At 48.3% G+C, this 27,601-nt stretch overlaps 1 protein-coding gene across 1 annotated transcript in view; it reads left to right on the top strand.

Moving 5' to 3' along the window:
- Nucleotides 1-22,181, top strand: part of LOC147224174 (LHFPL tetraspan subfamily member 6 protein) — a 53,911-nt gene extending 31,730 nt beyond the window's left edge. The window contains exons 3-4 of the mRNA XM_086164147.1: nucleotides 17,997-18,095; nucleotides 21,538-22,181. Of these exons, the coding sequence (XP_086020273.1) occupies nucleotides 17,997-18,095; nucleotides 21,538-21,656 (218 nt within the window). The 3' untranslated portion in view covers nucleotides 21,657-22,181. The remainder of the gene's footprint in view (nucleotides 1-17,996; nucleotides 18,096-21,537) is intronic.
- The last annotated feature ends 5,420 nt before the right edge of the window (nucleotides 22,182-27,601 follow it).

Genomic DNA, 27,601 nt, shown 5'->3' with positions numbered 1-27,601 from the left:
TGAAAACTTTAAATACCTCAAATCTCCATTTATTATGTGTTATATGTCTCTATATGATGTGGGAAATAAGAAGGTAAAGAGTTGTGTGCCTCTTTATGTGGCAGGGTGTGCGGTATAGATAATGAATGAACACACACTCAGTGTACACACAGTATAAACCGCCTTATTTAAACACATTTGTTCAACATTCAATGATTATTTTTGTCATTGATCCCCCAAACATGAAGGTTACTGATCAATACCTGCCGGATTAGCTAGAAATATAGAGCAAGAACGCAATTATGAATTCAAATTTCCATCGACCAGCACTCCAGAGGTGCCCGGCGTAAACATATAGAAAAGTTGTAAATAGAAACTGTTTTGTGAAAAAAAAAAGAAATGTCCACACACACACACACACAAGCACTGAGGCTAAGGAGTAAATCTTATCGACGGCAGCGATGAGCCAGTATTTCACAGACGGGGCTGTAATACAGATGTGTATGTGTGTGTGTGTGTGTGTGTATGTTTGTTGTCGCGTCAGGTCTGAAAACACTCATCCAGCGCCGCTGATTCAGGTCTGCCCTTCCGCCGCTGCCGCCCCGAGTTAAAAATACCCCCCTAAATGACAGGCCGCCCGCCTTTGTCTGCTCAATGACTGTTTTTATGTACCTGTCATGACACGGCTTTGACAGGGAGCCTATTTTAACGTCGGCTCCGGCGACAGAAACAGTTCGCTTAGTTGTGTGTGTGTGTGTGTGTGTGTGTCCTGGAGGACGTATGAAGGTATCATCCTCTGCGTATGGTTCAACAGTTTGCCGTGACAATTTTTCCTGACACTCGCCCTCGGCGTCTGGTGTTTCGTTCCCCCGCCTTGCGAGCCAAAGGTTCTCCCTTTGTTTTTTATGCGCGACATTTCACCTGGCTCTCTTCCACGTCTGCTTCTCCGTCCCAAGCGGCGATGGAGGGAGAAGAAATCAGACTCCCATATGCCCCGACTCTGTTTTTTTTCCCTCTCCTCTTGGTTCACGCGATACTGTGCATGATCAAAGTCTTCCCCTCCTTATTGTGGCGGAGGAAAACAGAAGCTCCGGGATATGGCACAGATTTCTCTCTGGGACGAGCGCGTGGCGCGCCGGAGCCGCTCTTCGTTTTATTCTCCTTTTGTTTTTATATTTTCCTTCCTTCTTTATTTTGGTAATTAGTTTTTTTTTTTACCGGGAACGCTGTGAAAGGCGTCGCAGGTTTTCTCGTCGCCTTCAAGTGAAGGGAGCGGAGGGAAGGCGTTGGGGTAGGAGGCTAAACAACGGCATGAAGCTGCGCATTCATTCATTTATTCATTTATTCATTATCCATACCGCTCATCCTACACCGGGTCACGGGAGTGCTGCATCCTGGGGTGGAGTCACCCCGGACCGGTCGCCAGTAAACAACAGGGCCACATATACACTGCTCAAAAAAATAAAGGGAACACTTAAAAAACACATCCTAGATCTAAATGAATGAAATATTCTTATGAAATACTTTGCTCTTCACACAGTTGAATGTGCTGACAACAAAATCACACAAAAATGACCAATGGAAATCAATTGTATCAACCCGTGGAGGTGTGATTAGGAATCACACTCAAAATTAAAGTGTAAAAACAAACTCCAGGCTGATCCAACTTTGATGTAATGTCCTTAAAACAAGTCGAAATGAATCTGTGTTGCTTCCTGAGTGGACACTGTGATTTCACAGAAGTGTGATTGACTTGGAGTTACATTGTGTTGATCAAGTGTTCCCTTTATTTTTTTGAGCAGTATAGATACATACAACCGTTCACCTGCTTATCATATAGAGGGAAAAAAAAAAATAACCCTCTCATTCATGTCATATAAGAGACATATAACTGTTCACCCGCTTATCCATTCATCATATAGAGGCATAAAAATCAGCCTCTCATTCACATGTAATGTAGAGAAATACCACCATTCACTCTCCTTCAAACTGCAGATAAAGACATGCCTCTATTCACTGTCATTTATATGTCAGATAGAGGCAAATATCATTCAAATGTCATATGGAGACTTAGGACCATTAGCTCTCTCAATTTTTGTCTTGAGGTTCGATGAACCTTCTGTATTTAACTTGTGAAACGCCATTTCCTGTTAGAATCGAACCCGCGACCTTCTCGCCGCGAGGCGCTACCCGCTGGTAATTCGCTCATAAGACGAACTCATTTTTGGGGCGTGTGGGCGGTGGGAAGGGGGGGGGTGGCGAAGAAAGGATTTGCGCTTGGTGCGGAGGGATGGAGAAAGAAACAAGGCTGACATCCTCGCCGTGAGAGGGGTGCTAAAGCCAGAGCCCAGCTGGAGCTACGCTCCGTAGCCATATGCTACATCTCCTCCTCGTGATTTATTATGGCGAAGCTTTCTAGCAGGGACCTTTTTTTTTTTTTCCTTTTCTTTTCTTTTCTTTTCTTTTTTTTTTTTTTTTTTTTTTTTTTTTATGAAACTAGCTGAAAATGTGTAAGCGCTTCCCTTGAGAGATGATTCATCGCCGGGACGCGCCACAGCTCACCTCGCTCAACGTAAGAGCCATTAGAAGAGCCAGAGGAGTTTTCCAGCGTGTCCCTCTGGTTCCTGCTATTCCTTCTTCCCGGCATTGATTTTAATGGTCAGGGGAGGTGGAGGCACAGCTTTTGAGGGATGGATGGTCTGTGGGCTACAAAGTCTGATTTCATTTATATTTTTTTATAGCGCACAAGGAGAAACACTATATTATGAAGCGGCGCGCAGATCCTCCCCGCTTGGTGATGAATTCTGTGCAATTGCCTTGAAAGACAATCAGCTTGCCGTGCACCTTTTCCTCTCATGGCCTTTTTTTTTTTTTGCAGAGACGGCGGTGAACCGAAACCGCTCTCTTCGTCGGCTCGGGGCCGGCCGTAAAAAAAACAGCGCGGCGCGGTAAAGTGCGTGTGGGCGGTGTGCCGTCATTAAAAAGGACAAGAAAAAATAAGTACAATAAACCAAATTATGTTACACTGAGTCTGTTACATCATCTGGGCTGATGAACCCGCACCTATAATGCAGGCTTTTTATGCGTCTCCATATATGAGAAGGCGATTTAGCACATTGGTTGTTTTTTGTTTAACTCAAGCTAAAGATCTGCACAATATTGAGTACTCATAGCCAACCGGTCAAGACAGAGGGCTGCCAATTTTTTCTCACCGCTGTCGCCAAGTGCTCGCTTATGGGGTTTCTGTAGATCGTTTCAAAGCATGAAACCACATGTGAAGCCTCATCAGACAACTGGATTGTGATTGGGCGCCAAATTGCTAAAAACTGACCGGACTGGACTTAGCGGGTAGCATCACGAGCTAGTATTTTTCACAGTAAGTTGGCCCGCAAACCGCCAGTGACCCTCGCGGTTGGTCTCGATCGACACCTGACACACACTCCGAGACGCTGCGTTCGCCAGGTGGGAGCGGACACACTTTTACCGTTCACGCCTGTGGCCGGACCCGCTGAAGTCATTAATTGTAATAGCCGTTAGACGGCAAACCGTACCACAACCCCCATGCAAAAAACCCTGTGCTCTGCACACCCTGCCATCGTCAGATCGGCGGTAAGGACACGGTGACCTTCAGGTTGTGGGGGGGGGGGGCTTTTCATTTCCCCTCTCTGTAGGGTCTTAACCGGTGGGCTGAACTCCACCTCTCCTCCATCAAGAGCTCCTATGTTCCCAGACACCGGCGATTGTGTCTTAATGAATTCGCTGAATACTAATCAGGCAGCCTAAGTCCAGGGGGTGGGGCAGGGCTTGACACAGACAAGGATTGTATAAATATGCAGAAGAATTCCTTCTCTCTGCGTGAAATTCCCCCGACGGAAACAACAGCCCAAATGAAATCGGGGTTGTTGCTTTAAGTACACCCTGTTCTCATCACCTGCTCCTCCGTAATACACTCCTTTCCTTCGTTATGGAATTGCAGCTATTTTATTGTGATTGGTCCCGTGCCCCGGGGATACACTGGGATTGTTTAATCCCGGTCCACAACTCAACAACTCCCAATTCGGCGTCTGTATATTTCAAGGCGGAGGCCCCCGTTTGTGTAAATCTCTCAGCACCGCTGGCCTGAGGTTGTATCCTACGACATTAATCAAGACTCAACAGACTCCTAATCTTTTATCCAAGTCCCCTTAGCGCCGCGGACAAACGCTTTATGGCTCAATCGATCAGACTGACTAGCTCTGAAATGTCCGGTGGTTCACTCACATCAGCCCTCGGCGGGCAGCTCAGTCACTGCGAGGCGACTGCAAACGGAGCTACAGGAATCAACATGAGGAGCCCCCGCCCGAAAAAAAAAAAAAAACAAGCAATTTGAGCCTCGCTTTTTCTTTTTACAAAAGATATGGATTGTAGATACGCTTGGCCACCTGTATGTAACTGGCGTAAACAAAGAACGTAACCTTCAAGTGTTTTTATCCAGATGGCGAGAAGCGATATTCTGCTCTCTATCGGTAAACGCGAGAGCTTTGAAAGCCTCGCGCAGCCGTCGGCCATCTCTTCTTCGGACAAACTCTTCCTCAAACGGCTTCCTGGTATCAAGCGTCGAGAGAATCAAAGCAGGAAACGCGACTGACTTGAGCCCCGCTGACGGCGAGGTCGGAGGTCACCTAGGTTCACCAGAGAACCCCTCGTCCGTATTCACGCCAGCAGACTGGCGTCGTTACGCCGGCACGCAGCGGGGGCTGTTGTCGAGTTTCATGTCCGTAGAGAGGACGGTCGATTGTTTTCCAGAAGAAAGAGCACGTTCGATGTGTCATCGCGAGGTATTTTACAACAGACAAAGCCAGCTCTTGTGTTATGGAATAGCTTCGGCGTTCCCCTTTTTGTTTATTTGCGCCGGGCCCTCAGCAAATACAACTTTGTCTGCCTGGTATTGATTTTCCAGTTTCGGAGCTGAGCGGCAGCTCCGGCTCTCTCCTACGGTTCTCAACCTTGAAAATTCAAGCCGAAGCCATGTCCTGGCCCGATTGAGTTGAAGCCCCCGAGCCCGGGTGGACCGTACGTCATCATAATGGATGACCCGTGGGCTCGGGTGACGCAGTGGTATCCTCCCCCTTGACCGCAGGCACGTAAATCATCTGCATGTAGCCAGAAGTTCCTCTCTGGACCTGAAGAGGCGAAACCTGCACATTTTCAGCTGTAACAGAGGTCCAAAAGGCTTCTTTCATAGCACGTTTTTGATCTGTTTTATCACAGATATCAGTTCAACTCGCCAATGTTCAGACGTTTCTCGGACTACTTCTGATCCTAAACGGACCTCAGGTTGGAAGCCGCTGGTGACCATGGGAAACGTTTCCAATAGTTGGAGAGCTCTAACTACGTACAAACTCCTGCTACCTGCGGGTGTTAGAGACTTATTGTCACCCTTCCCATGTTCAAGTGCAACAATAGCTGCTTTCAGGACAAAAAAGTTCGAAGAACTCCGCTGCATGGACTTTCCGGGAGTCCTTTAGTTCCAGGAACTAGCCTCTTTAGCTTTGCATTTTCACACATAGTAAGGGACCGTGGGGCGGGGTGCAAACATCTGCGACGGGTCCCGCTCAAAACCCTAACCCTTATATCTGCAACACTTCGCCTTGTGTGCAACCCCAGCGTTAGCTGATACTGTACTCGTTTTAGCCGAAATGTTTACGATCCGCTGCAAGCCTAGAGACTCCTCTCCGAGAGACCAGAAGAGAAATTTTTTCGTTCCATTTCTTGCTGGTTGTATCCATTAGGCCTCAAGAAAACAGTTGACCAGAGATCGCGATGGTTTTTTTACATGGCGCATTGCAAGGAGTATCTGGTAATGGACGTGGCTTGTGAGTTCCACCAATCACCAAGCACCTATGAGTTCCTATGGAACTGTAAAAAGACCCAACGTCAGAGTAGCATTTAAAATGGTCCTAGGAGCTGAGGTTCATAATCCCTGGGCCCTCAGCTGTCTGAATGCCCCAAGAAACGACCTGGCTCCTGAAAAGGTTCAAGGAACTGCAAAAATATATTCAGCGGGAATGAGACTGCCCAAAGACAAACGTGGCATCGACCCTCGATCTGCAATGGATTTTGTTTGCTCGAGAAGAGAAAGCCTTGCTGAATAACACAAATCACCAACATGGCTCGCCCATCACGTACACAAAAGCATGGATGGTTGCGGCGAGGTCACGGGCCTGTAGAGGCTACGGCATTTAGACGGGGATACGAAACTTTGGTGGCCACAAAGCAAACCCATCGGGCTCCTAATACTCAACATGAAAGTGACAAGGAAAAAAAATCTCTCACATAGTTGATCATTAATTCATCATCACAGCGGCGGAGGCAAGTTTTATCTCCTTTTTAAGCTTCTGAGAGCGTTGGTCATGTTCATGAATACTGATGAAACCTTGTAAACCTTATTTTGCATATAACTAATATAACCTGAGGTTAGGAAGTAATTTGTATAATAGAATGAGATCGTCGATTATTTTTAATCCTGACGCGAATCCGACAAATCTGTGGCTGCGGTTTTAAGTAAAGTTACGCCTCACCGTGGCAGAGCCAGTGGTCCATAGGTAACACACAGTAATCTTGTGTAGAAGCATGTTCATAAGACTATTCCGAGGGCAAAATGTTAAATCGGGGAAAAACAACAAAAAAAACGAATCGAGATCTCATATAATTAAGACCTTAGCTTAGCATCCCGTCAAAGAAACAGTTTCCAGCGCAGAGATCTCTGAACGGTCAGGTAAAGTCGAAAGGGAAAATCTACACCGGATCCAAAAAGCTTTTGTTCCCGCGTGAATTGAGGCCAAAGGGAAAAAAAAAAAAAAAAGGTATCAGAGTTTCCTTTCCCCTAGTTCGGTAAGAATTCGATCTTATGCCCCAGTGTGTTGGAGGGGCAGGCTGGTCTCCCGGCGGAAGAAAAAAAAAAAAAAAAAAACAATTTTGCGACGATCCCGAGGGATCTACCGATGATTTCCATTCGTCTGCGCTCCCTCACTGGGATCTGTTGATTCAAGCGATCCACTGCTTCTAAAAGGCACCAACGCCTGTATCTTGATGGGAGCCATATGTGTGTGGGAGGTGGGAGGTGTACAATGTGCGTCTGTATTGTCTCCAGGGTTGTGTAACGAAAACTTGGCCCGGGCGACGTCTCACTTTTTTTTTTTTTTTTTTTTTTTAAGTTCCAGTTTTATTAGAAAAACATGATGTGGACCAGCTGCTGGGCCATTGTATCTTTTTTATTTTATTGCCCTAAATGGACGCAGATTTATTTTATAAAATCCTGGGTGTTGCCTGTAACTCTAACCACCTAAACAACCGAACCGCCGAACGGCTGTAATTTGTCCAAGTTCATTCTCATCTAGCTGGTTTTATTTCTTTTCCTTGAATGTGTTCTGACATCATTTTCCTCCGGGCTCCACTGACAGTTTCTAGAGGTCGGGGTGGTTTAATGAACGCTCCTGTCAAAACACGAACCAAGATGTCACGTTTAGCCCGCCTTCCGATAAATGGAAAAAAAAAACAAAAAAATGAAGCTGTAGGCGTGTCGTACATTTCACCGATGCGGACATTTCTAGCATTTGTTAGCATAGCATTCTAGCGTTTGTTCATTCATTATCAACGACGCCTAACTGGGGCTCCCCCTGGACCGGTGGAAAGATACGACCGTTCACGTCACGGAAATCCGACCGTTCACTGGTCGTTCAAACCGGCGTGTGTGAAACTGCGCACACACAGAATCGGAATCGAATCAGGGACCTCGTTGCCGTGAAGCGCTAACCGCCACGCCGCTGTCACATATCTGCTGGAAATTATCCTTTTAGAGATTTCCGTGTGCTCAAAGAAATTACCAGGCTTTTCTAATAGCATTGTTTTATTTTCCATCAGTGTTACACACCCCCCCCCCCCACACACACACACACACATTTGCTGTCACACTGTAAATACCACGGCAACATAAAAGAGAGGCCTTCGTATGAAATTCAATTGCGAAACCTCTTGACATCTGTTTGCTTTCAATCTGCGGAATTATCCGAGCAGAAATGGCTTCTCATCCTTGAGTGGACAGGATCAGGCAGATATTACATGATTATATGGGATCACAATATCAATTCAATATCATGCCAAATGTCAAGAGTGCATGCAGAACCTGAACTCTGCCTCTCCGTCGACCCCCCCATTGCGTCGCTCTCAGATTACTGGCTGTTATGTAATGTGTTCTTTTTTTTTTTTTTTGTTAGCGTTCCCTTCCTCGAGGGTACTCGAATGTCAGAGTGACTGTCCAGGAGATGAAAAAGAGTCCTAATATGATATAATCCGTCCCACAGAAATTTGAAATTCGGTAAATAGCTTCCAGGGGTTTAAAGATGTTTAACTCCTTCCTCGCTGCTTTTTTTTTTTTTTTTTTTTTTTTTTCCGCGTTCACGACGATATTTCACACAAGCTTTTCTTCGCATTTTGAAAAGACTGAATATTTCCATCCACCGGCTGACAAAGCTCATCACAAAGTGCGTGCCCGATAATCGCCCTTCTGCGGCGGATCGCTCGCCGTTGACCGGGAGGCGCCGCCGGAGAGCCGCTCGCTACTTCTCCCGCCGCATACTGGAAGTCGCTTTCCTGTTGATGCTGACCTATTTCAGTCAGATGATCCACACCACCTTCCCCCATAGTAGAACAGCGGAAACACGGATTGCGGAAAATCACGTTAGAGGAATCGGCATGACATTACGGATCATGAGCTCAGAAGTGTCGGGAAAATTTCCACATAAAGTAGGGAGTCTGGCCTGCTAATTTGTCTTGGATGCAAAGCTTAAAACTCTTTATATGAATATTTCCCAGAAGAAAAGTCCGTGGTGAAAATGAATGGGTGATTTGCTTTGGTAATGAGTCGGGGAAAAATATAGTGGGCCGGTAATGTCGAACGCTGTTCAGCTGATTTATGAACGTAAAGAACGAGGTGAGTAAATGAGTATAATTTCGACGGGGTTCCGCAGACACCCTTGATTTTGAACTCCAGACCGAATAAAGTCGTCGTTTCAAAAGAAAGAAAAAGGAGCGCCGATAGTCATTTTATCTCCGTTATCGAGACTCAGTCGTTGCCGTTGGCAAGAAAACGTCCGAACTCGAGCCCCGGCGAGTGCGATACCCAGGGGAGAGACCCCGGCCTTTTAGGCTATGAACTGTATGAGTCTTCTCGGAAACAAACCCCCGGGGGCAACGAGGACGGCGGGTCAACGTCCGTGAATGCGGGCCGTCTGTGGACTACTTTGTGCGCTTCCTCTGTGGGAGCTGGTCTGCACTCCATCCCTCAAGCGCTGCATTGTGTTTTCAAAGGAGGCCCTTTGTGTTTGTGGCATGGATCTGCTCACATGACAAGCCCCAGTACTGTCAAAAGGCATTTTGATGTTTGTAGTGTCTGCGTGCGTGATGGAGGGGGTTGGGGGGGTGAAACATTCACTGAATCGTTGGATTCTATTTACATGAAAAGCGCGGGCTGGTATCTTTGATTTCCTTCTCTCCAGAAGGCCCTGCCGGAGTCTATTTACTGCCCATTGTAAAGGGTAATTAAAGGAACGCGGCTCTGGAGGTATATGTGCTGACTTTTGTACGGGCTACGCTGGAAGGAGGAGGCTGCCGCTCAACACATCAGACGTGACCTAGTTAGAAGAGCTCCACTCGTAGGACCCTATATAGTGGATCCAGTCCTGAGCGATATTTCCGTGCCGCTTTAGCTTTGTTGTTCATCTCACGTGTTCCTCCCTCGCTCTCGGCCCGCCGGGCTAATGGAAGGAACAGCAGCCGCCGCTTTAATTGGAATTCCAGACCGGCGAGCTGACGGTCCGTGGATGTGCGTAATAAAAAGCGGGGCGCGGCGCCGGAGGCGGGGCCTCGGCTTCCACGCCGCGCGGAGCCCCTCGGTGGCACAAGATGCAACGTAGGAGTAATAATTGGATACAGCACGGGAGATGGGAGTCGTAAAGCAAGGGGGTTTCTGGGTGCCTCTCCGCTAGCATCGTGTCGGGCTTCGCTACTTAAATGACAATAAAACAGACATGGCGGCCGGCCTTGACTCATGAAGTATTATCTCGCCAAACTAATTAAATCAGATCCATTTAGGACGGTTGGACATGGCGGGGGTCCTGGGATCGCTCTCGCTGTAAATCCGTCCCGAAAGTTGCACGGTAGTACTCGAGAAGTAAAACGCTAGTGATTATTTCCGAGTACGTCTGTGTTACCGAGGCGAAGATTCTTGAGCACATAATTAACACTGCGCTCCTGGTTACTGATGTAATAATGTATTAATGAGTCCTGTGTATTCATGTAATAATGTAGGAGTGAGTCTTGAGAACTTTTTTTTTTAATATCGTAGCGGCAACACTCGAGTTTCCGTCTGAGTATTATACTAATAACTATTGTGTACTCGAGCTTAATTAAAATAATAATACCTCGGGAGTATTCATTTTTATGGCAGCTCTGACTGATCAGTGCTCGGGAAGTAGTGCAGTAATAAAGTACTGCTCGGCGTGTTTATCTGGGTCACTACCGGTCCAATTTCATACTAAGTTGGTTTCTATTGTTCATTATTATTCCCGTTCCAGCACTCAATCGGTGCAAGTTGGGGCCGAATCTGTAAAAAAAACCAAAATGTAAATATATACATTTAGGAAAAGCTATCCCAGAAATTTCCTTTGAAAGCAGGAGTTATTCAGCGTGTGTGTGTGTGTGTGTGTGTCTTGGTCTTATTCAACTCCACATTCATGGGAAGGAGCGTGGAGAATGTTAAATTTGCAATATGAGATTAGCGCAGACATGGCCGAGGTCGCGGGCAGGCGTGTTTTTCTGGCTGGAAAAAGTGAGACGTACAGAAAAATATCTGTGCCCTCATGTGAAAAGCTCATTCTCCCCGCACATCCAGAAGATGTTCTCTTTCAAATGTAATTTGCAGCATTCTTAACACACCCGCCTCTCGGCACACACACACACACACACACACACACACACACACACACACACACACTCTGGGTTCCCGCTGTGCTCCGGAGCCGGTTTGTTTTAACGCGAGGCCTGCGCCTAATGAGCCGCTGGTTCATTTCGCTCTTGCAATCGCTGCGTTCGTTAATTGCAGGCGGTCGTGGAAAAGCCGCGTGACGAATGAATGCTGCGATTAGATAAGGTGGGTTGGTGACGGAGCACCTTTGGGGGGGAGGAAGGATCGATACCGACACCAGTTGATGTTTCCGCTCAGGGGCCGACGGAGGGGGCTAAAGGGGCGGAAGCCGGGGCGAATCGACACGGAGCCGCGGGAGAACGGCGGCGTCTCACGGGCTGACAAGTGAGCGGAGCGCGGACCCGTTTCCTGTCGCAAACAATCCCTCGACCTTCGGAGCAGCTCAGGTGGAAAGCGGCGCTCTTGCACTTTTCCTTGCCTTGATTTGCTACGTCCTCTGGACTTCCCCTTTCTTGCAAGTCACGTTAGCTTTACCGCCCGCAAATGACAAAATCGCTAGCATCGATTTGACGTCAGTCCCAGGAGGAAAGGTACCTCCAGAAAGAGCGCGGGGGAAATTATTAGATTGTAAAAATAACACTAACCGGTTTTGATCTGTTTTTTTTTTTTTCTTCTCAAGCCGAGGGAAATGGCATAAGAGAAAAAAGTAAGTAAATACGGAGTACTTTTCTCTGTTAGACCAACGCACCGTGTGGAATGCTAAATTCTCGATTTATACTTGGGCTGTCAGTATTAACTCTCAAATTAATCTGGAAATTTTAACAAGCTTTGTTGTTTTTTTTTTTTACGCTAACTGATCAGCTCAGCGTGTGTGACCAAAGCAAATATCCAGCAGTCCATCACGGCCAAATTTTACCGTCCTGCGGGTTGTGAAGTGGTGAGAAGCGGGACAAACTACACTGCGGCGTTGTAACGATTTTCTATTGCGGGTCTGAAGTACCATTCATTCATTTATTCATTATCTACACCGCTTATCCTGCACTCAGGGTTACGGGATTTGCCTGAGCCTATCCCAGCTGTCACCGGTGGAGAGGAAGGGTTCTCAGGGTTTTTGGACTGTGGGAGGAAACTAGAGAACCCAGAGGAAATCCATGCAGACACAAGGAAAATACAGAGACGCCACACAAAAAGGCCCCCCTGTCGGAATCCGCTAGGAGACGGAAGCGCTAACCGCTACCTTCTTCTGGCAAATCCCATCCCAGCTAGTGTTAGCAAGCATGCTAACGCTATGACAGAAAAGCAGACAAACTCTTCCTGGCCGACATCGTTTTCACCACTTTTAAACAGGATAATGATTCTTATTTATATCTTGATTCGCCTATTTCCAGAATTGCATTGCGGTGTGATTTGTGCCAGATGACAAATTCACCACCATCTCAGTGTGAAAACACTGACATGGAGCGTCCAGATTGGTCCTGGCACGATCATCCTGCGAACGCTATTTCTGTTCGTGTCTCCCATCATCTCCCGAAAAAGATCCGTCCCGCGGCCTCCTCGTCCCTCGCGTCTCGCCGCCGCGCAATCCGAGCTCGCCGCTCGATCTCCGCATCCCCATCCCGCTCACGTCGAAGAGAAAAAAACCCTGTTTGCGAGCTCACATGGGTGTACACCCAACCCTTCCCCCCCCCCCTCCGTCCCCCGACGCCTTGAGAGCGCGTGGATCCATCTTGAGTGACAGAATCGAAACATCATATGATGTGCAGCCGTGCGCGCCGCCGATGTGCTTTGTGTTTTAATCGAGGAGGAAACCGCGTCGGGAGGAAGAGGCACGGGGTCAGCCGACGCGTAAGTCACATGAAACAGTTTGGCGTCGGATGAGCGCGGCGCCGGGGACCGGCTACGACGCTCCGCTCGGGCTCAGAAGATGGGACGCGTTAAACAAAGCTAACAATAACGACAGTCTGATTAAAACAACTGAATATATCGGAATATAACTGCAAGTGCATGTGTATCGTACATGTTTGTATTTATTTTCAACTCCAGAGCTTTACTGTTCTGGGCCTTAAACCCGACAAAATGTCAGTCCTCTGAGACTTTATTAATTCGCAGCATCAACATTAAAAGCCCCAAAACCAAGGTTCAGCTGTCTTTGGGCGTTCGCCAGTCGCCACGTACGGAAACACACAACACTTCATTCACACATCCAGGTAATTCAGGCTCTCCAATGCACCTCCTGCACAGGAAGGTCTAAAATCCTTCTTCCTCGCTGTGGTACCAAAGCAATAACCGCCCGGTTAAAAACTTGGAAAAATAACAAAGCAAACAGAAGTCAGGAATGGTTAGCCGGTTCAACACAAATGTGAATAACAAAACCCGCAGATATCGAGCAGGCTGCCAGATGGGGATGAAACCATCAGATGTTTTACTCATGAAATATTGATCGGGCAAAGTATTCGCTGACAGCGATATATCTGTAAAAAGACGAAATCGCCTATAACGCCGACCGAACAGTCCGACTGTTCGTTTCATCCTTCATTCCGGGCTTTTTGCCGCGAAACCGAAGCCGACGGAGGGAAAACACCGTTGAGTTGCATTAATCAATGAGGCAAATGTATTGATCCTCGCCGCCTCGTCCTCTTTTTGTATTCCCACCCAACTGTGAAAGTGACGCAGCGGCCGGGAGGAACGCCTCATCGGCCTCGGGGAGATTTCACGTCGCCTCTCTCTCCCCGTCTTCAGACGAGCCCGGGAGGGAATTTCCTACTTTGCGGCGAAGGCCATTGAGGCACATCCCAACTCTAATTCCCCCGTCGCCCAAATTCTCCCTCGCCGGCTTAGCGTCAGCCTTTTTTTTTCTCCCTCGTCCTCTTCGGCCCTTTGAATGATAACCTTGAATGGTATTGTCTAGAGGCATGGAGGCGGGTAAAGAAAATTCCTTGGTTCTTGACAGAGAGCAAGAAGGCTTGACAAAAGGCGTCAGCGCTACCTAAATCATAGGACGTTAGCGCGGGAGGGGGCGGAGTAGGGGTCGAAAAAAGGGGGGGGGGCAGGTAAAAAGCACTGACAGAAAAAGGATGGGGAACAATAGCGCCGCTTCGACGGAATAAAGGGCTTCTCTGTGGGCTTTTTAAAGCCCTGACATGTGACTCGGAAAGTGAGACCGACTATTATGATGAAATCCGAGGCAAGGATGGGCCGCGAGGAGATCACTTTATTAGGCAGATTTTATGGATTGAACAATGATACATGGGTTCCGACTGGCCGTTTAACCGCGTTCCTTCCCACTGCGAGGAATCGACTTTCCGAGAGGCCATTAGGTCCGATAGTCGTTCTGATAACGACCGCGTGGAGATCAATCGAAACCCGATCTGAGAATAAGTTGTCCGGTGCTGTTGGATTGGCTCCCTCTGACCTTACAATCGAGCGTCAACTGAAACAGGAGTCCGAGATGAGGTTTTACAAACAGAGGTTGTTGGCGAAGAAAAAAAGAAAGAAACCTCACGGCTTGTCGTGATTGGCCGGCGCTTCTGATCTCCAAGAAAACGAGGCGGGGAGTTTTAAAAAAGCGTTTCTGCCTTCCGGTGGCTGCGGCGCTGTCCAGCGGTGGTTTTCCGTAAACCGACATCTTATTTGCCGCTGCTCTGTCGGGGACAGCGATTCGTTTCAGTTCGAACCCGGATGCTCGCCGCTTTTAAGATATTCTGTATTTTCGCCTGCCTACCTGCTACGTGCAGGAGAAGCAGGCACGCATTGTCACTCTCTGAGATTTGCTCCCCCTTCCCCCCCGCGGCCTGGCGTAAAAACCCTCTGCCGTCACAAAACCGGCGTCTGGAGCAGGGCCGGGCGCGGAATGGCTTCCGGTGTCGTATTCGGGGTAACCGTGGCAACCGGAATGACCAAAAACATAAGGTAAAGCGCGCTACAGAAAGTGATGAGGCGTGAATATGGAAATGATCTCCGTGTCTGAAAGACGCTGATTATGGATGCTGCCGGATATCTGATGTCGGCAGAATTTAGCAGGTACGCTCGCTATTTCTTCAAGAGTTTTCCGGATCGCGCCCCGCTATCTGTCTCCCGCGGTAATATTTTATTTTCCGAAGCTTAGCGTGTGATTTAATGGTCGTGATCCTGCCGCCTGATTGTCACCGCCAGACGGGGAACAACGGATGAAGGTGAAAGAAAGATGACGTGCGGAGACGCGAGGCATTTTGGGGGAAGACAAAAGAGAGTAGTGTGAGCTAACTCTCCGTCGGCGTGACCTCGCTGTTTCGGCCCGGAGGTCGCGAGACAAATATTCGGCACGGAGTTGCTTTTGTTGACAAACAGTCGCGAAAACAGCGCGAGAATCCCCCAGACGTCTAGAGCGACGAGGGCGGAGGTATGTGTCTGCGGCGGCGCGCACGCGGAAAAAGAATCTCGAGTCTGCGCTGCTTTCAAGCATTTTGGCGCATGAACACGAGGCAGAAGAAGAAGAAGAAGAAGAAGAAAAAAAATGTTTTTTTTTTCGTTGGTAATCTTTCTCCCACAGTCACCAGCTCCTCTACCTCTGCTTCTCAATAACCCACATAGTGTGGAGGATGAGATTTGATGGGATTAGCTATCCTTGGAAAAAAAAAAAAAAAAAAAAAAGGAGAGAAATTCATTTAATAAATAAAAGCCAAGAGAGAAATGCGGGCCCCGCTGACTATCGGGACTTGAAATACACCTTGGCAGTCGGTGAGTATCCATCTGTTCCTGCGGAGATTTGTGTTTCTGCGCTCTCCGGCGGGTGTTGCAGTGACATGTGAGCGCTAACGTTCAACCCCCCCCCCAAACCCGAACCCCCGCCCTCGCTGTGGCGTCGCAGGCCTTCTGAGCGGAGACACAAAACACTGACAGTTCACCCACAGAGCACTGATTTCTCTGTTAGTTACACGTCGGAACGTAGCTGGTGTCGACGGAACGGCTCCTTCCTGTTGTCGTACCCTGACATTTTTTTATTTTTTCCTCCCTGCCAGCTTTCACTGTCATCGGCTTCACGCCCCGATACCTGAACAAAACATCAACCCCCCCCCCCTTTTTTTTTTTTTTTTTATTCCTCACTTGAAGTTCCAGAGCGGCTGCTCTCTACGGTGTGGAATATTTTAACCAACCTGTTCATTATGCGACGATCATTAATCTTGATTTTTTTTTTTTTTTTTTTCAAATGGATACATCCCGGTTTCCCGGATGGAATAGCAATAGCTTCGGAAAAAAAAAATTCTCTCTCTCTCTCTCTCTCTCATTTTTTTTTTTTTTTTTTGCATTTTTCCCTCTCCTTGTGCTGCAAGGAAATTCACTTTGATTACATGCCGCTGTATCTCTCCGCATTACACTTGAAAGAGAATTCCTGATTTTGTTAAATATTAATCATGAATATATTATCAGCGTCGGCACGCTTAACAGTCTTTACTGTGACAAATTTTAATCAAAACACATTTGATAATGTTATATAACTGTGAATATTTTAGCGACTGTTTGTATGCGCTCGCTCCTCGGTGCGTTTGATGCACCTTTGCGGAGTTGTTGGTTTTTTTTTTGTTTTGTTTTTTTTTTTCATTTCCATCGGCGGTCCACCGTGGCTGCTCACGCTGGGATTTACATGAACCCCCCCCCAGTGTGACGTCCTCGGTGCTGCTCGGCTAAAGGTTGTAATTTAAGGTCTTGAAGTGGAAACTCGTGTGAAGTTCTCTTCGGGGTCTGAAGAAGAAACGGCGGGGTTATTGCGTGTGAAAATCCCGGGATCCCCCGCTGATCCCCGAGCCGCGACGACAAAGACTCGCTCCCGGTTGTTGTTTAAGTCCTCCCTTCTCATCAACATGCCACAGCTCCGCCGAATTGATTTTCGAACACGGCTGTCATAATCAGGCGGTCTATTGATGACATTTGCCGCCCTCTCGGCCGCCACCGGGATAGAATAAACGGACGTCTTTTTCACTTTTTCCCACCTCGTATGCTAGCGGGTCGCCCTAGCGCCTGCGCATTAGCATTTGGATGAATTCCCGTCCGTGACGGAGATGTAATAAGGCAGTTCTGGAGAGTCGGGAGCGATCAGGGTCGGGAGCCCGATATTGATGCCGCCACCTCAGCCGCCGTTCCGAACTGATGACAAGGCGGTCGTGTCGGGCGGGATTAAGCTAATGTGACGGCGGAGCCGCCTACCGGGGGTCCCCGACGGGGTAATTTCGAGAGACGGGTCCCGGCATCCAGGGAATGACTTGTCAAGACCTGACTACCGGCGAATATTGAAAATATTCATCCTTAATGGAACGGCCTCGGCTAGATTTAACTCATCTTAGCGCTGCTTTGAGAGTCTTTAATCACAGAGAGAAGTCGGCCCCTCGAGGATGTGCTGGTTTTTACAGTAATTATTCCACGCGTTTCTCATTTTCCATCCATTGCTTGTGTTTTATGAGGCGGGGAGGGAGAGTGCTTTGTTTTGTGGTTGTAATCGACATAAATGTCATTTCACCAAAGGAGTACATACAAGGGTGGTAAAACTGCAGGAAGTGGCCGCAGCTAACCCCTCTGTCACTATCTGCAGGAAGTGCTTGATAAGAGTGTGTACGTGTGTGTGTGTGTGTGTGTGTTTGGGGGGGTTAAAGAGGTGAAGTTATGTACGTTGTTCCAGTGGCCAGAGCAACACTTCATGGTGGTTTAAATCCTTAAAGACAAGCAGCAGAGAACAATAGTGGACACATGCAGAAAATATTTTACTATTTTACCTCTGGATGTTTTACTGCATTTGTGTGTGTGTCGGGGGGGTGGGGGGGGGGTGACACACACTCGCTGCTTTGCATTTGTCTGGCTCATTACCGGAAAGGTTTTTGAAGTAACAGAAACCCTCCGAGGCGAGGTCTTGCAAAAACATTGGAGGGCTTCTCCGGGGTCGGGGCAAATACCTTGATGGCAAGGTTTTCGAATCAATTACGGGGCCTCGTCTGCATGCGGCCGCGGCGTTTTCTCTTTGTGTTTTTAAAACGCAGCGATCCGCCCGGGACCAAATTCACGCGCTCTCTCTCTCTTCCCCCCGAAGGTCTGCTCATAGGATCGGGCTGCGCCCTTTACCCGCTGGGATGGGACAGCGAGGAGGTGCAGCAGACCTGCAGCAACAGCTCCAACCAGTTCCAGTTAGGTAAGACAACTGGCACGAACATCCGCCGCCGGGAGACGACGCGTGAATCAAACCCGGCGCTTCATCGAATGTTCCGGTCCGCCGCTCGCCTGTCTACCTGCTCGCCATCAAACCGCCATTAAGTTCCAATGTAGGACTGATGTCAAACTCATCGCGGCGGCCATAAAATCTTCAACGTCTCCTTTTCCGCGAGTCGACGTGACCTTAAAAGTGAGAACTCAGCAACACCAGCTGCTCTCGCTTTTCCCCGAAGCACGAGGCATCCCATTCAGCAGCGCTGGGCCTCAAACCCAATGGGCACTGAGAAATATACATCTGGGGTCCAGCAGCCTCATTTAAATATACTGCTCAAAAAAATAAAGGGAACACTTGAACAACACAATGTAACTCCAAGTCAATCACACTTGTGTGAAATCATAGTGTCCACTCAGGAAGCAACACAGATTCATTTTGACTTGTTTTAAGGACATTACATCAAAGTTGGATCAGCCTGGAGTTTGTTTTTACACTTTAATTTTGAGTGTGATTCCTAATCCAGACCTCCATGGGTTGATACAATTGATTTCCATTGATCATTTTTGTGTGGTTTTGTTGTCAGCACATTCAACTGTGTAAAGAGCAAAGTATTTCATAAGAATATTTCATTCATTTAGATCTAGGATGTGTTTTTTAAGTGTTCCCTTTATTTTTTCGAGCAGTGTACATGTGTACATACAGTATATGAAGGTGTGTATATATGCGGCAACGCTGTGTTTCAATTTGATACATCAAATATCAAGTATTACTCAGAGCAGTGCGGCAGTTAGCGCTTCCTCCCACAATCCAAAAAACACGACGGAGGTTCATTGGAGACGATCAGTTGCCCAGACGTGTGAGTGAGAGTCAATCGTTGTATGTGGCCCGGCGATGTTTACGGAGCGAACCCCGCCGCTCACCGAACGACAGCTGGGAAAGGCTCCCGCGCCCCCGAGCTTCCGAGTGCGGGATATGCGGCACAGACAATGAATGAATGAAGTATTACTCGGTAAAGTTTCCATAAACACACACGCGCCAGCTGACGTGTATTTATCAAGCTCTGCAGCATCAGCGCCTTCAGTGCAGCTCACAGACCATCAGCAGAAAAAAAAAAACCAAACACTTAGCGATTGTCTACAGGGCTCGAGCCAAGTGATTGGAAGCGGCGCTTGGCTTGTTTTCATCAAAGTAAGGCTGTTTCATTTCTCCGGGGCCAAATTCAACAGTTGTTTAATGACACTGTCCACGTGGAGCAGGCCTGGACCACACACTTTAAGATGATCTATGGAAACCCAAGATTCTCCAAAGAGCAAGCACTCTGCAACAGATGTGAGCTCAATGTGGGCGGCCTTCTGCCTCAACTGGTTGGGGTAGAATGAGAAAAAGCAAGAATGACAAGGACAGAGAGATAAGGAGCAAGAGTGTGATAGAGACAGAGTGGTATTGGAGTTGGTAGGGACAAAAACAACTGATCCCATGCTAATATAGCAGTAATGCTAACAGGTATGTGCTAACAGCTGACGTGCTATGATAACATTTCTCTCTTCGGGACAAAGAAATAAGAGGCTACGATGCAGAAGTAACACACTTCAGTTTCAGTCAAGCTAGCCTGAAGGATGTGTGTCAGGATGGTCCAAAAACATATATAATATTGACGCAACCCTGTCAGAGGTTTCCGTCCGTGCAGATGTTTACGATAGCTGGCACACGGATGGCCGACACTTTGCAATTAGGTCCAATCTGCAACGCGGAAACATTTCCAAAGGTGTCATCAGGAGCAACAGATTTAGATTTCCTCCCCTTGCAGACTCATATCACACACTTTCACCCACGCGCTAGCGTTAATACGCTAACATTGTTTGCATCAGTTGGCTGCAGGCAGATGACACCCCACCGCTGATAATGATTTCAACACAGATTTTTTTTCCCCCTTTTCCTCCCCCTCCAGTTTCACCTCCTCCTCATTAGCACCGAGACGCTCTTCCCTGGATCATGGGATTTCACACACACCTTTCATTTTTATTTTATCTTTTTTTTTTTTTACGCGCGCGCTCATCACGGGACGATTTGAATGCATCTGCACGACGCTTAAAAAGAAAGTCTGTTTCGCACAAAAATTTAAGTTGATTAGTGAAAGCCCCTCCCCTCCTCCCTGGAGCTTGAATTATCAGTCATCGTTTTAATGCTTTACTCAAAATGCATAATAATAAACTACAAGCCACGTGGGGGAAACCTAATATCATTAAACGTGTCGCCGGTTTTAAAAGAAATTTGCGGTAGAAGGTGAGGAGTCAATATGGAATCAGGGATTCTGTCTGCCGCCGACTGGGGCAAAGTTGTTAATGTGCAGCCGCGTCCTCCCAAGCAGGTGATTAAACATATTAAATCAGATATTCCGAGGAGCCTCGATGGTCATCACAACACTTTCCAAATTTTAAAAGCAGATTAAGGTCCCATCTGTGTTTATTAATGCACATAATTTCCTCAGAGGATTATAGAGGAAAATGTCTCAAGGAGGCACTTTGGAATTTAATTTATGTTTGCTTTCAGCTTTTTTTTTTTTTTTTTTTTTTTTTTTTGGCTCCGTTTCAGCTCCTTTTTTCATCCGCCATCGCCACGCAGGAGGGTTGGCAAGCGAGAAAACTGCGTTCGCGGTATGCGTTTGAAAGAGACTGACCGTTTTTCAAGAGCTGGGGGAGGGGGGGGGAGATTTAATGGCCGGGACAGATATTCTCATTTTTTTAACACCGTTGTGTTCATTTGGCGGATCGGCTTCAGCGAGCGGCGTGGTGTTCTCGATGCGGGAACAAAGAGCCTCTGAACGAACGTCGGGGTCAGAGCGGTGTCACGGAAAGAATCCCTTAAATAAATAAAAGGCCTGTTTTTTAAGAGGCGTGATCAGGGGTCGATTGAGGGACGCGGTGACTAATCTGCGGGGATTTTTTTAGGTGACGAAGAGGACGCCGGATTATTGTCCCGTATTCGTGTTTGTGGTTTCTCTGAGAATTAAATAAATTGCAGGGGCGGTGGGTTGCTGAACTTCTCACTGACGCTCAAATGAAAAATAAGCTGTCATTGTCCCTGGGCTGCTGGAGGTAGACATTGTAGACACACACACACACACACACAGAAAAAGCTTTCTTCAACCTCCTCCAAATCTAATTACTATTTTTAGATTTCAAAAATCTCACAGCAAATGTAGCTGTCAGAGGACATTTGCCGGGTAGCCTTAAAACATACCCGATGTCCTGGTTTGACACGTTTGCACCGACAGACATGAAACCGTGAGCGCGCGGTACATTTCATTTAAGTTGCTTTTTTGATGTGGGCAGGAGATCGTTTTTTTTTGGCAACGTGTCGCCGACAGCCGGGTTAAACCAACAGGTGAGTCACGTATCCCGAAACCCCGCCTTCTCTTCCCCTCCAGGTTCGTGCCAGATCGGCTGGGCGTATTACTGCACAGGAGCAGGGGCTGCCGCCGCCATGCTGCTGTGCACCTGGCTGTCCTGTTTTGCTGGCAAGAAGCAGAAGCAGTACCCGTACTGAGCCGGAGACCCCCGGGCGCTACGACAGGAGGGAGAGGACTCTGACTTCTGTGGACTCACACAAGTACAGCACATCAGGCACCAAAGACACCAAGTCATGGTGTTCTGCACATCAAGGGACGCCGCTCATCTGACAACTGCAGAGACTGTTTCATAATGCAGGATGCACACACACACACACACACACATGCACACACACACACACACACACGCACACACACTCACTGCTTTGAAAAGTGGTTCTCTTAAAAGCTGTTCATAAATCAAAAATGTAAGGACCAATCTCGTTTGTAATCCTTTACCCGACGATTTCTTTAATGAAGAGTTTATATGTTGGTCTCTCCCTCTCTCTTTTTTTTTTGTCCCCTTCCTTCTCGGTCCTCCTCCCGAACAGCCATTGATGTTTATGTGATAGTGTGCCCTGTGATGAAGACAAAAGTGAAACGTAATGTGAAGTGCCCCCCCTGCCCCCGTCCTCGTGTCTCATCCTTGCCTTAAAACACAAACTGAAATGCAATAATCCCTCTAATCGAAAGCAATCCAACACTGGCTGCCTGCTCTCCCCGACTCCGCCTTTTTCAGATCCCAGAAAGTATAAGCATAGTTTGTTTAACACCTATCATACCGTATGAGTTTTGTGTACGATAACGTATTTTATCACATTAGCACGTTTTGTATTCACTCCTCGGATTATTCTTTTTGTCATTACTTCTTGTTTTTGTAAATAAATGTTTTACGGAAACCCCGAGGTTCCCGGTGTGTTGTTTTTCGGAGTCCAAGCGGCCCGGGGCGGAATCAACCCCCCCCACCCCCCCTCGCATTCCTAAAAAGTTTTTCCCGCGACCTCTTGGTCCCCGGCGGTGCCCCCCCCGTGCATGTGGGAGCTGATAAAGACGGGGGCTGTGAATTTAACTTTGTCCTATCGGGGCCGGGGTAAAACCCGTGACCCCCCGCTCCGATTTCTGGGCGTCGGGCGTCGGGGTTTGCTCCGCCTCGGAGCTTCGCATTTTTTTCCCCAGACAAAGCGGGAGATAGAATCTCGCCCGGGTGGCTGCGCATCCGTCAGCTTAACGTCGGGAGGGCTATCTCCCGGTCCCTCAACCTCCCTCCGTATCGTGAATAACAATTCCGCTAACCTTTCCTCAGCGATTACCGCCGCGGCGTGTGCGCCGTCGAAGCTTCCCTGTTACTATTTTTAGTAATTTGTTCCTCTCTGTTTCTCCTCCTTTGATTAACAAACAACACTTCAGAGATTTATTCCAGCCCAAGAGTACCGAGTCGTCTCATTTGCCATGCAGCTGTTCTGGATGTATTTGGCCCTCATTAGCATGCACGCTTTCTCACAAAATGTGCGGCATCCCCTTGATAACGGAACCCCCCTCCTCCGCCCCTCGCGCTCCCATCTCCTCGGCTCCCCTGCATTGTGCTCGCTCTTGCTCTCTGATCTGCGTCGCTGATTGATATCACCGGCGATAGTTTCAGTGTCGAACCACGCGCCTCATCAGCCGGGGGTTTGACACGCCGGTGTCGAGTCGGCGAGCGCTCTCTCCTTTGAATCAGCGCTCCCATCCGAGGGTGACGGGGCGCGGCGTGCCGTCTCGCAACGTGTAGGCGGTCGATTGTATTAAAACATGCAGAAAGGTGCGCTAACAGCGGCTCTCACCAGCCGGAGCTACATCACATCGGCGGGATCAGAATTAGTTTCCCTTGAAGGACTCTTTGACGGATAATTGCGCTCACAGGTGCTCTGTCAGTGAGCAGAAGGGCCCTGCTTGAAATTTCACCCACTTTGTTCATCTGTGCTGGAGTACGGGACGCGATATGACGGCAAATAAAACCAAAATTATCTCTGCACAGGCGGAGGCACTTTTGTAGAATACATTTGTGGAACTGAGATATTTTTCAAATTTGGAGGTGGAGAAAGTGATTTTTTTTTTTTTTTTTTCCCCGCCCCACTTCGATAACAGCGTGTCTTTCCTCTGTGATCTGTGCAGAAGTTAAGCTAAAAGCCTGTCCGGACCGGATCAGCAAATGCCGTTAGATTGACGACAAGTGAGGAGATTTATATTTAGAGATATCAAGCTAGGGGAAAAAAAAAAACTCTGAGGTGTCAAAGCTGTGTAGCATGAACAAAAACATTCCTGAATTAGCAAATATCTACGGAAGAAAAATCTCCGGAGCCTTTTGGGAATTCAACCTTAGCAGCCAGATAAATATCAGTTAATTTATTCTTATTAATTTATTTCCCCAACACTACCACAGTGAGATAATTACTGCCCTTAAGAGCTAGCGGAAAAAAAGAAAAGCATTTGTGCTTTTATAACACCAATCTCAATGAAGCTAATTAACAGTTGACAATGCTGGGGGACTTCAACGCTCACGTGGGCAGCGAAAGCGAGACCTAGAAAGACGTGATTGGGAGGAAAGGTCACCTGATCTGAACCCGAGTGGTGTTCGAACATCATATTCGGACACGAAGGTGCAGATATGTGCGCCTCGGACCGGCGCAGTTCAATGATCGATTTTGTAGTTGTATGATCGTCAAGCTGAAGAAAGAGTCGCGCCCAGCCTTTCTGGCCGGTGGAGCTCCAGAAGCAGCTAACGGGTACCGGCGAGCCAAGCGTCATGGAGCTGTGGTGGTTGCCGAGGAAAAAACTCGGGCATGGGAGGAGTGTGGTGAGGCCAGTGGGAATGACTTTTGATAGGCGCCAAGGAGATTCTGGTACACCATCCGAAGGCTCGGGGGGGGGGAGGCGATACGCCGTCAATACTGTGCACAGTGGAGATGGTGGACTGCTGCGGAACGGTAAGAATACTTCCAAGATCTTCTCAATTCCGGTGACGGGCCTTACAACAAGACAGTAAAGTCGGGGGATTCTGAGGTGGACTTTCCTATTTCCAGAGTTGAAGTTCCTGGCTGGCAAAGCTCTGCAGCATCGCGTGGGAGATGGCGGCAAACAACTATTGGGAGGGTGTGCTCCAACTAAAGGGGGATCTCACTCCTCAGCCTCCCTGGAAAAGTCTACTCTGGGGTGCTGGAAAGGAGGGTCCGACGAGTTGTCGAACCTCGGATCCAGGAGTAGTAATGTGGTTTTTGTCCTGACCGTGGAACAGTGGAACAGCTCTAAATCCTCAGCAGGGTCCTTTAAGTCCTTAAGTCTCAGCCTCTCTCTTTCGGCTGCTGCCCCCGCGACCTGATAAAATGTAGACAATGGATGGATGGATGGATGGACGGATGGATGATTGACAGTGCTGCGGTGAAACAGCGTCCGAGAAGCGCAGGACGCCCCGCGTATCGTAAAACTGCGCCTTAAAGTCGGCAGATGTAAAGCAAAGACAACCGACACAGGTGAGTCACATTAACCTGGGTAACGGTTTCCATAAACAAGTCAGCGCTAAAAACCCAGCGTGCCATCTGTAGCCTGGTTAATGATCCACGAGGGAACCGCTGTTCGGTTCTATGTGGAGCCTCCAGATGTTGGAAACAATAAAAAAGAGAGCCCAACTGTTCCAGTGGAGCCGCTGTGGTCGGCAGGTTGTCCCTTCAACCAGAAAGCTCCTCCAAATGTGAATACGACGAGTAGGTTGTTCGTGAGTCACCTTCCGGGATAAATTGTGTTTTTCTTTGAACTACTCCAGACCGGACCTCCTGTCCATTTCAGGATTAAAAATAAAAACAGCAGTGCGTGTCATTTTATGTTTTTAATTTAAAATGCTGGGTAGTGAGGTGGGGAAGCGCTCCACAAAAAAGGTGTCAATCTCCACCATGTGGTCAGACTGGGAATCAGCAGCCGTCCTCCAGCGTCACTGGCCTCTGTTGACATTACTCATCACTCCACTGTGCTGACCAGGAGGGCTTCCTGCTTATGTACCGCACAGCAGCTGGCCAGGACCGAAATTTACAAAAAAAATTATAAATACACTGCACACATCAAAATTCTGATTCGCCATTTCCGGCGGAAACAGCGCACTTAGTAACAGAATCAAACTTGGCATCAACCGTTTTCCCATGAAAGATTCATTTCAAGGACGGACGTGGTTCGATCGTTTTTCATCAGCGCGCTACCAGAAAGAGTTCCTGTCCTCCGCCGACCAAAACAACAGATTCCTAATCCTAAATGCCGACGGCATGGCCGGAGCGACGAAAAATACTTGTTTCTGTTATTTTGTCATCGTGAGCTGACTGTGTAAGCGGCAGTCAAGTCAAAACAAACAGCTGAACGTCCACCGGAGGTTGGCGCGTTGACCTCAGCGAAGTCCCGGTGGTGTCGGCCGCAAAGCCGAGGCGTCTGAGCCGCGCGGAGCGGGAAGACCGACTTCATCGGCCGTACACCTCAGTAGCTCCGGCGAAGGGGACATGAGGTGAAGCGAGGGGGCGGACGCTCCGCGGTCTCTCCGGGGAAGAGCTTTAGCATAACGTTGAATGAAGCGCGCGGGTCGTCAAACACGTCGCGGCGACGGCATCTGAATCTGATGAAAGCTGTGTGTGAGGTGCAGGCCAATGAGCGACGGCTCATTTATGCTCGGCCGGCCGCTGGAGCCGTTCGACAGAATTCGACCACCTTTGAAAGCGCTCCCCTGCTTTCGTGCTCTGGCGAGCGCAGAAGTTGATTCGTTTGCTTCCGTGCTCTCGATGCAGATGTTAAAATGAGAAACAGGCTGACCGGCACTCCGGCGTGTGCGTGCGTGCATGTTTGCCAGCACCGTGTTGCTCTCCCATTTAAGTCCCCGGTGTTCCGTAGACATGGAAGGCATTTGTAATGATTTCGTCTGCATTCAGGAGCAATTTCTTTGCGTGAAATCTCAGCTGAATATGCAACGAGGTGAGCGGTCCTCGTGTGCGAGTTCAATTCAAGTGGCGTGGGTTATTGTGCGTTTCAGCTCTGCTTCTCCGCTCGTCAACACTGCGGTTTTGACACTTGGATTTTCGTGACGCTGTTACCCCCTTCCCGTCATTGTCATCGTGTCCTGCTTCATTCCGCCACTGTCACATCGCCGGCCCCGCAGAGGCTTTCGATCGCCCGACGAAGAGGTTCTCCTGGAGTCGAGTCCTGCCAGCCGTCCTGGCGTTCGCAGAGCCAGAAGGAGGTGACAGGCCCCGGGGCTGAGATCAGTATTTTTCAGTAGATGTCACTTTTTATATCACAACCTGAGATTATGCTTCTCTGACAACCGGGCTGAGCAGGGAAGACGGAGGCGGTTGGAGGGGATGAGAAGTTGCTGTGTGTCATTATGACATCCTAGCTGGGAAGGAGACGGTGCCGAGGGGACGAAACGTACAATGCGTATTTTGAAGGCGAACGCGGTTCGATAAACAAATTTAAAATGAATGAGGGCCGAGGGAGAACAGGGCTGGAAAGACGACGGCCACGGAATACAAAGACTCGAGAGTGACAACCGGACACGAAAGGAACCTCGGCGACAACGAACAGTAATGGAGACAGGATGCCAACCGTCGGAAAACCTCAATGAAGAAGAGGAAAGTAAATTAGGGTATGCAGGCAGCTCTGTGGGGATGAAATGCATTTCAAGGGTTTTAAGGTCTGGTGGACTTGAAAGAAGATTTTGAAAGCGATGAAGACTGATGGTGAACGGAGCTTAAAGACAGGAGAACAAGGACAAATGGACTTGAAAGACGAATTTGACGGCAATGAAGCCTGAGGGAGAGGAGAACATGGAGGAGACAGCGCAGGATCCCCCCCGCCCCGTTCTCCAAATGCCGTAAAGCCTCACCGAAGGGGAGCAAGGCAAACATGCCAGCTGTAAGAAGTGGTTAAAAGTTACAGAAGAGAGCGTCGTCCCGGACGAGACAAAGAGGTCTCGACCGGGATTTACGCCAAGTCGGTTTTTTGAGATACTACAAGGGAAGGTGCGACAAAAAAATTCATGAGAAAACGCTTAACGGATGCTCGTTCTCCTCTTTTCTCCTCCATCATTTATTTTTAG

This window comes from Fistularia commersonii, chromosome 18 (genome assembly GCF_037954325.1).
Source record: "Fistularia commersonii isolate RoL2024-O1a breed Wild chromosome 18, RoL_Fcom_v1.0, whole genome shotgun sequence".
NCBI lineage: Eukaryota > Metazoa > Chordata > Actinopteri > Syngnathiformes > Fistulariidae > Fistularia > Fistularia commersonii.
This window is presented reverse-complemented; position numbering and strand designations above follow the sequence as displayed.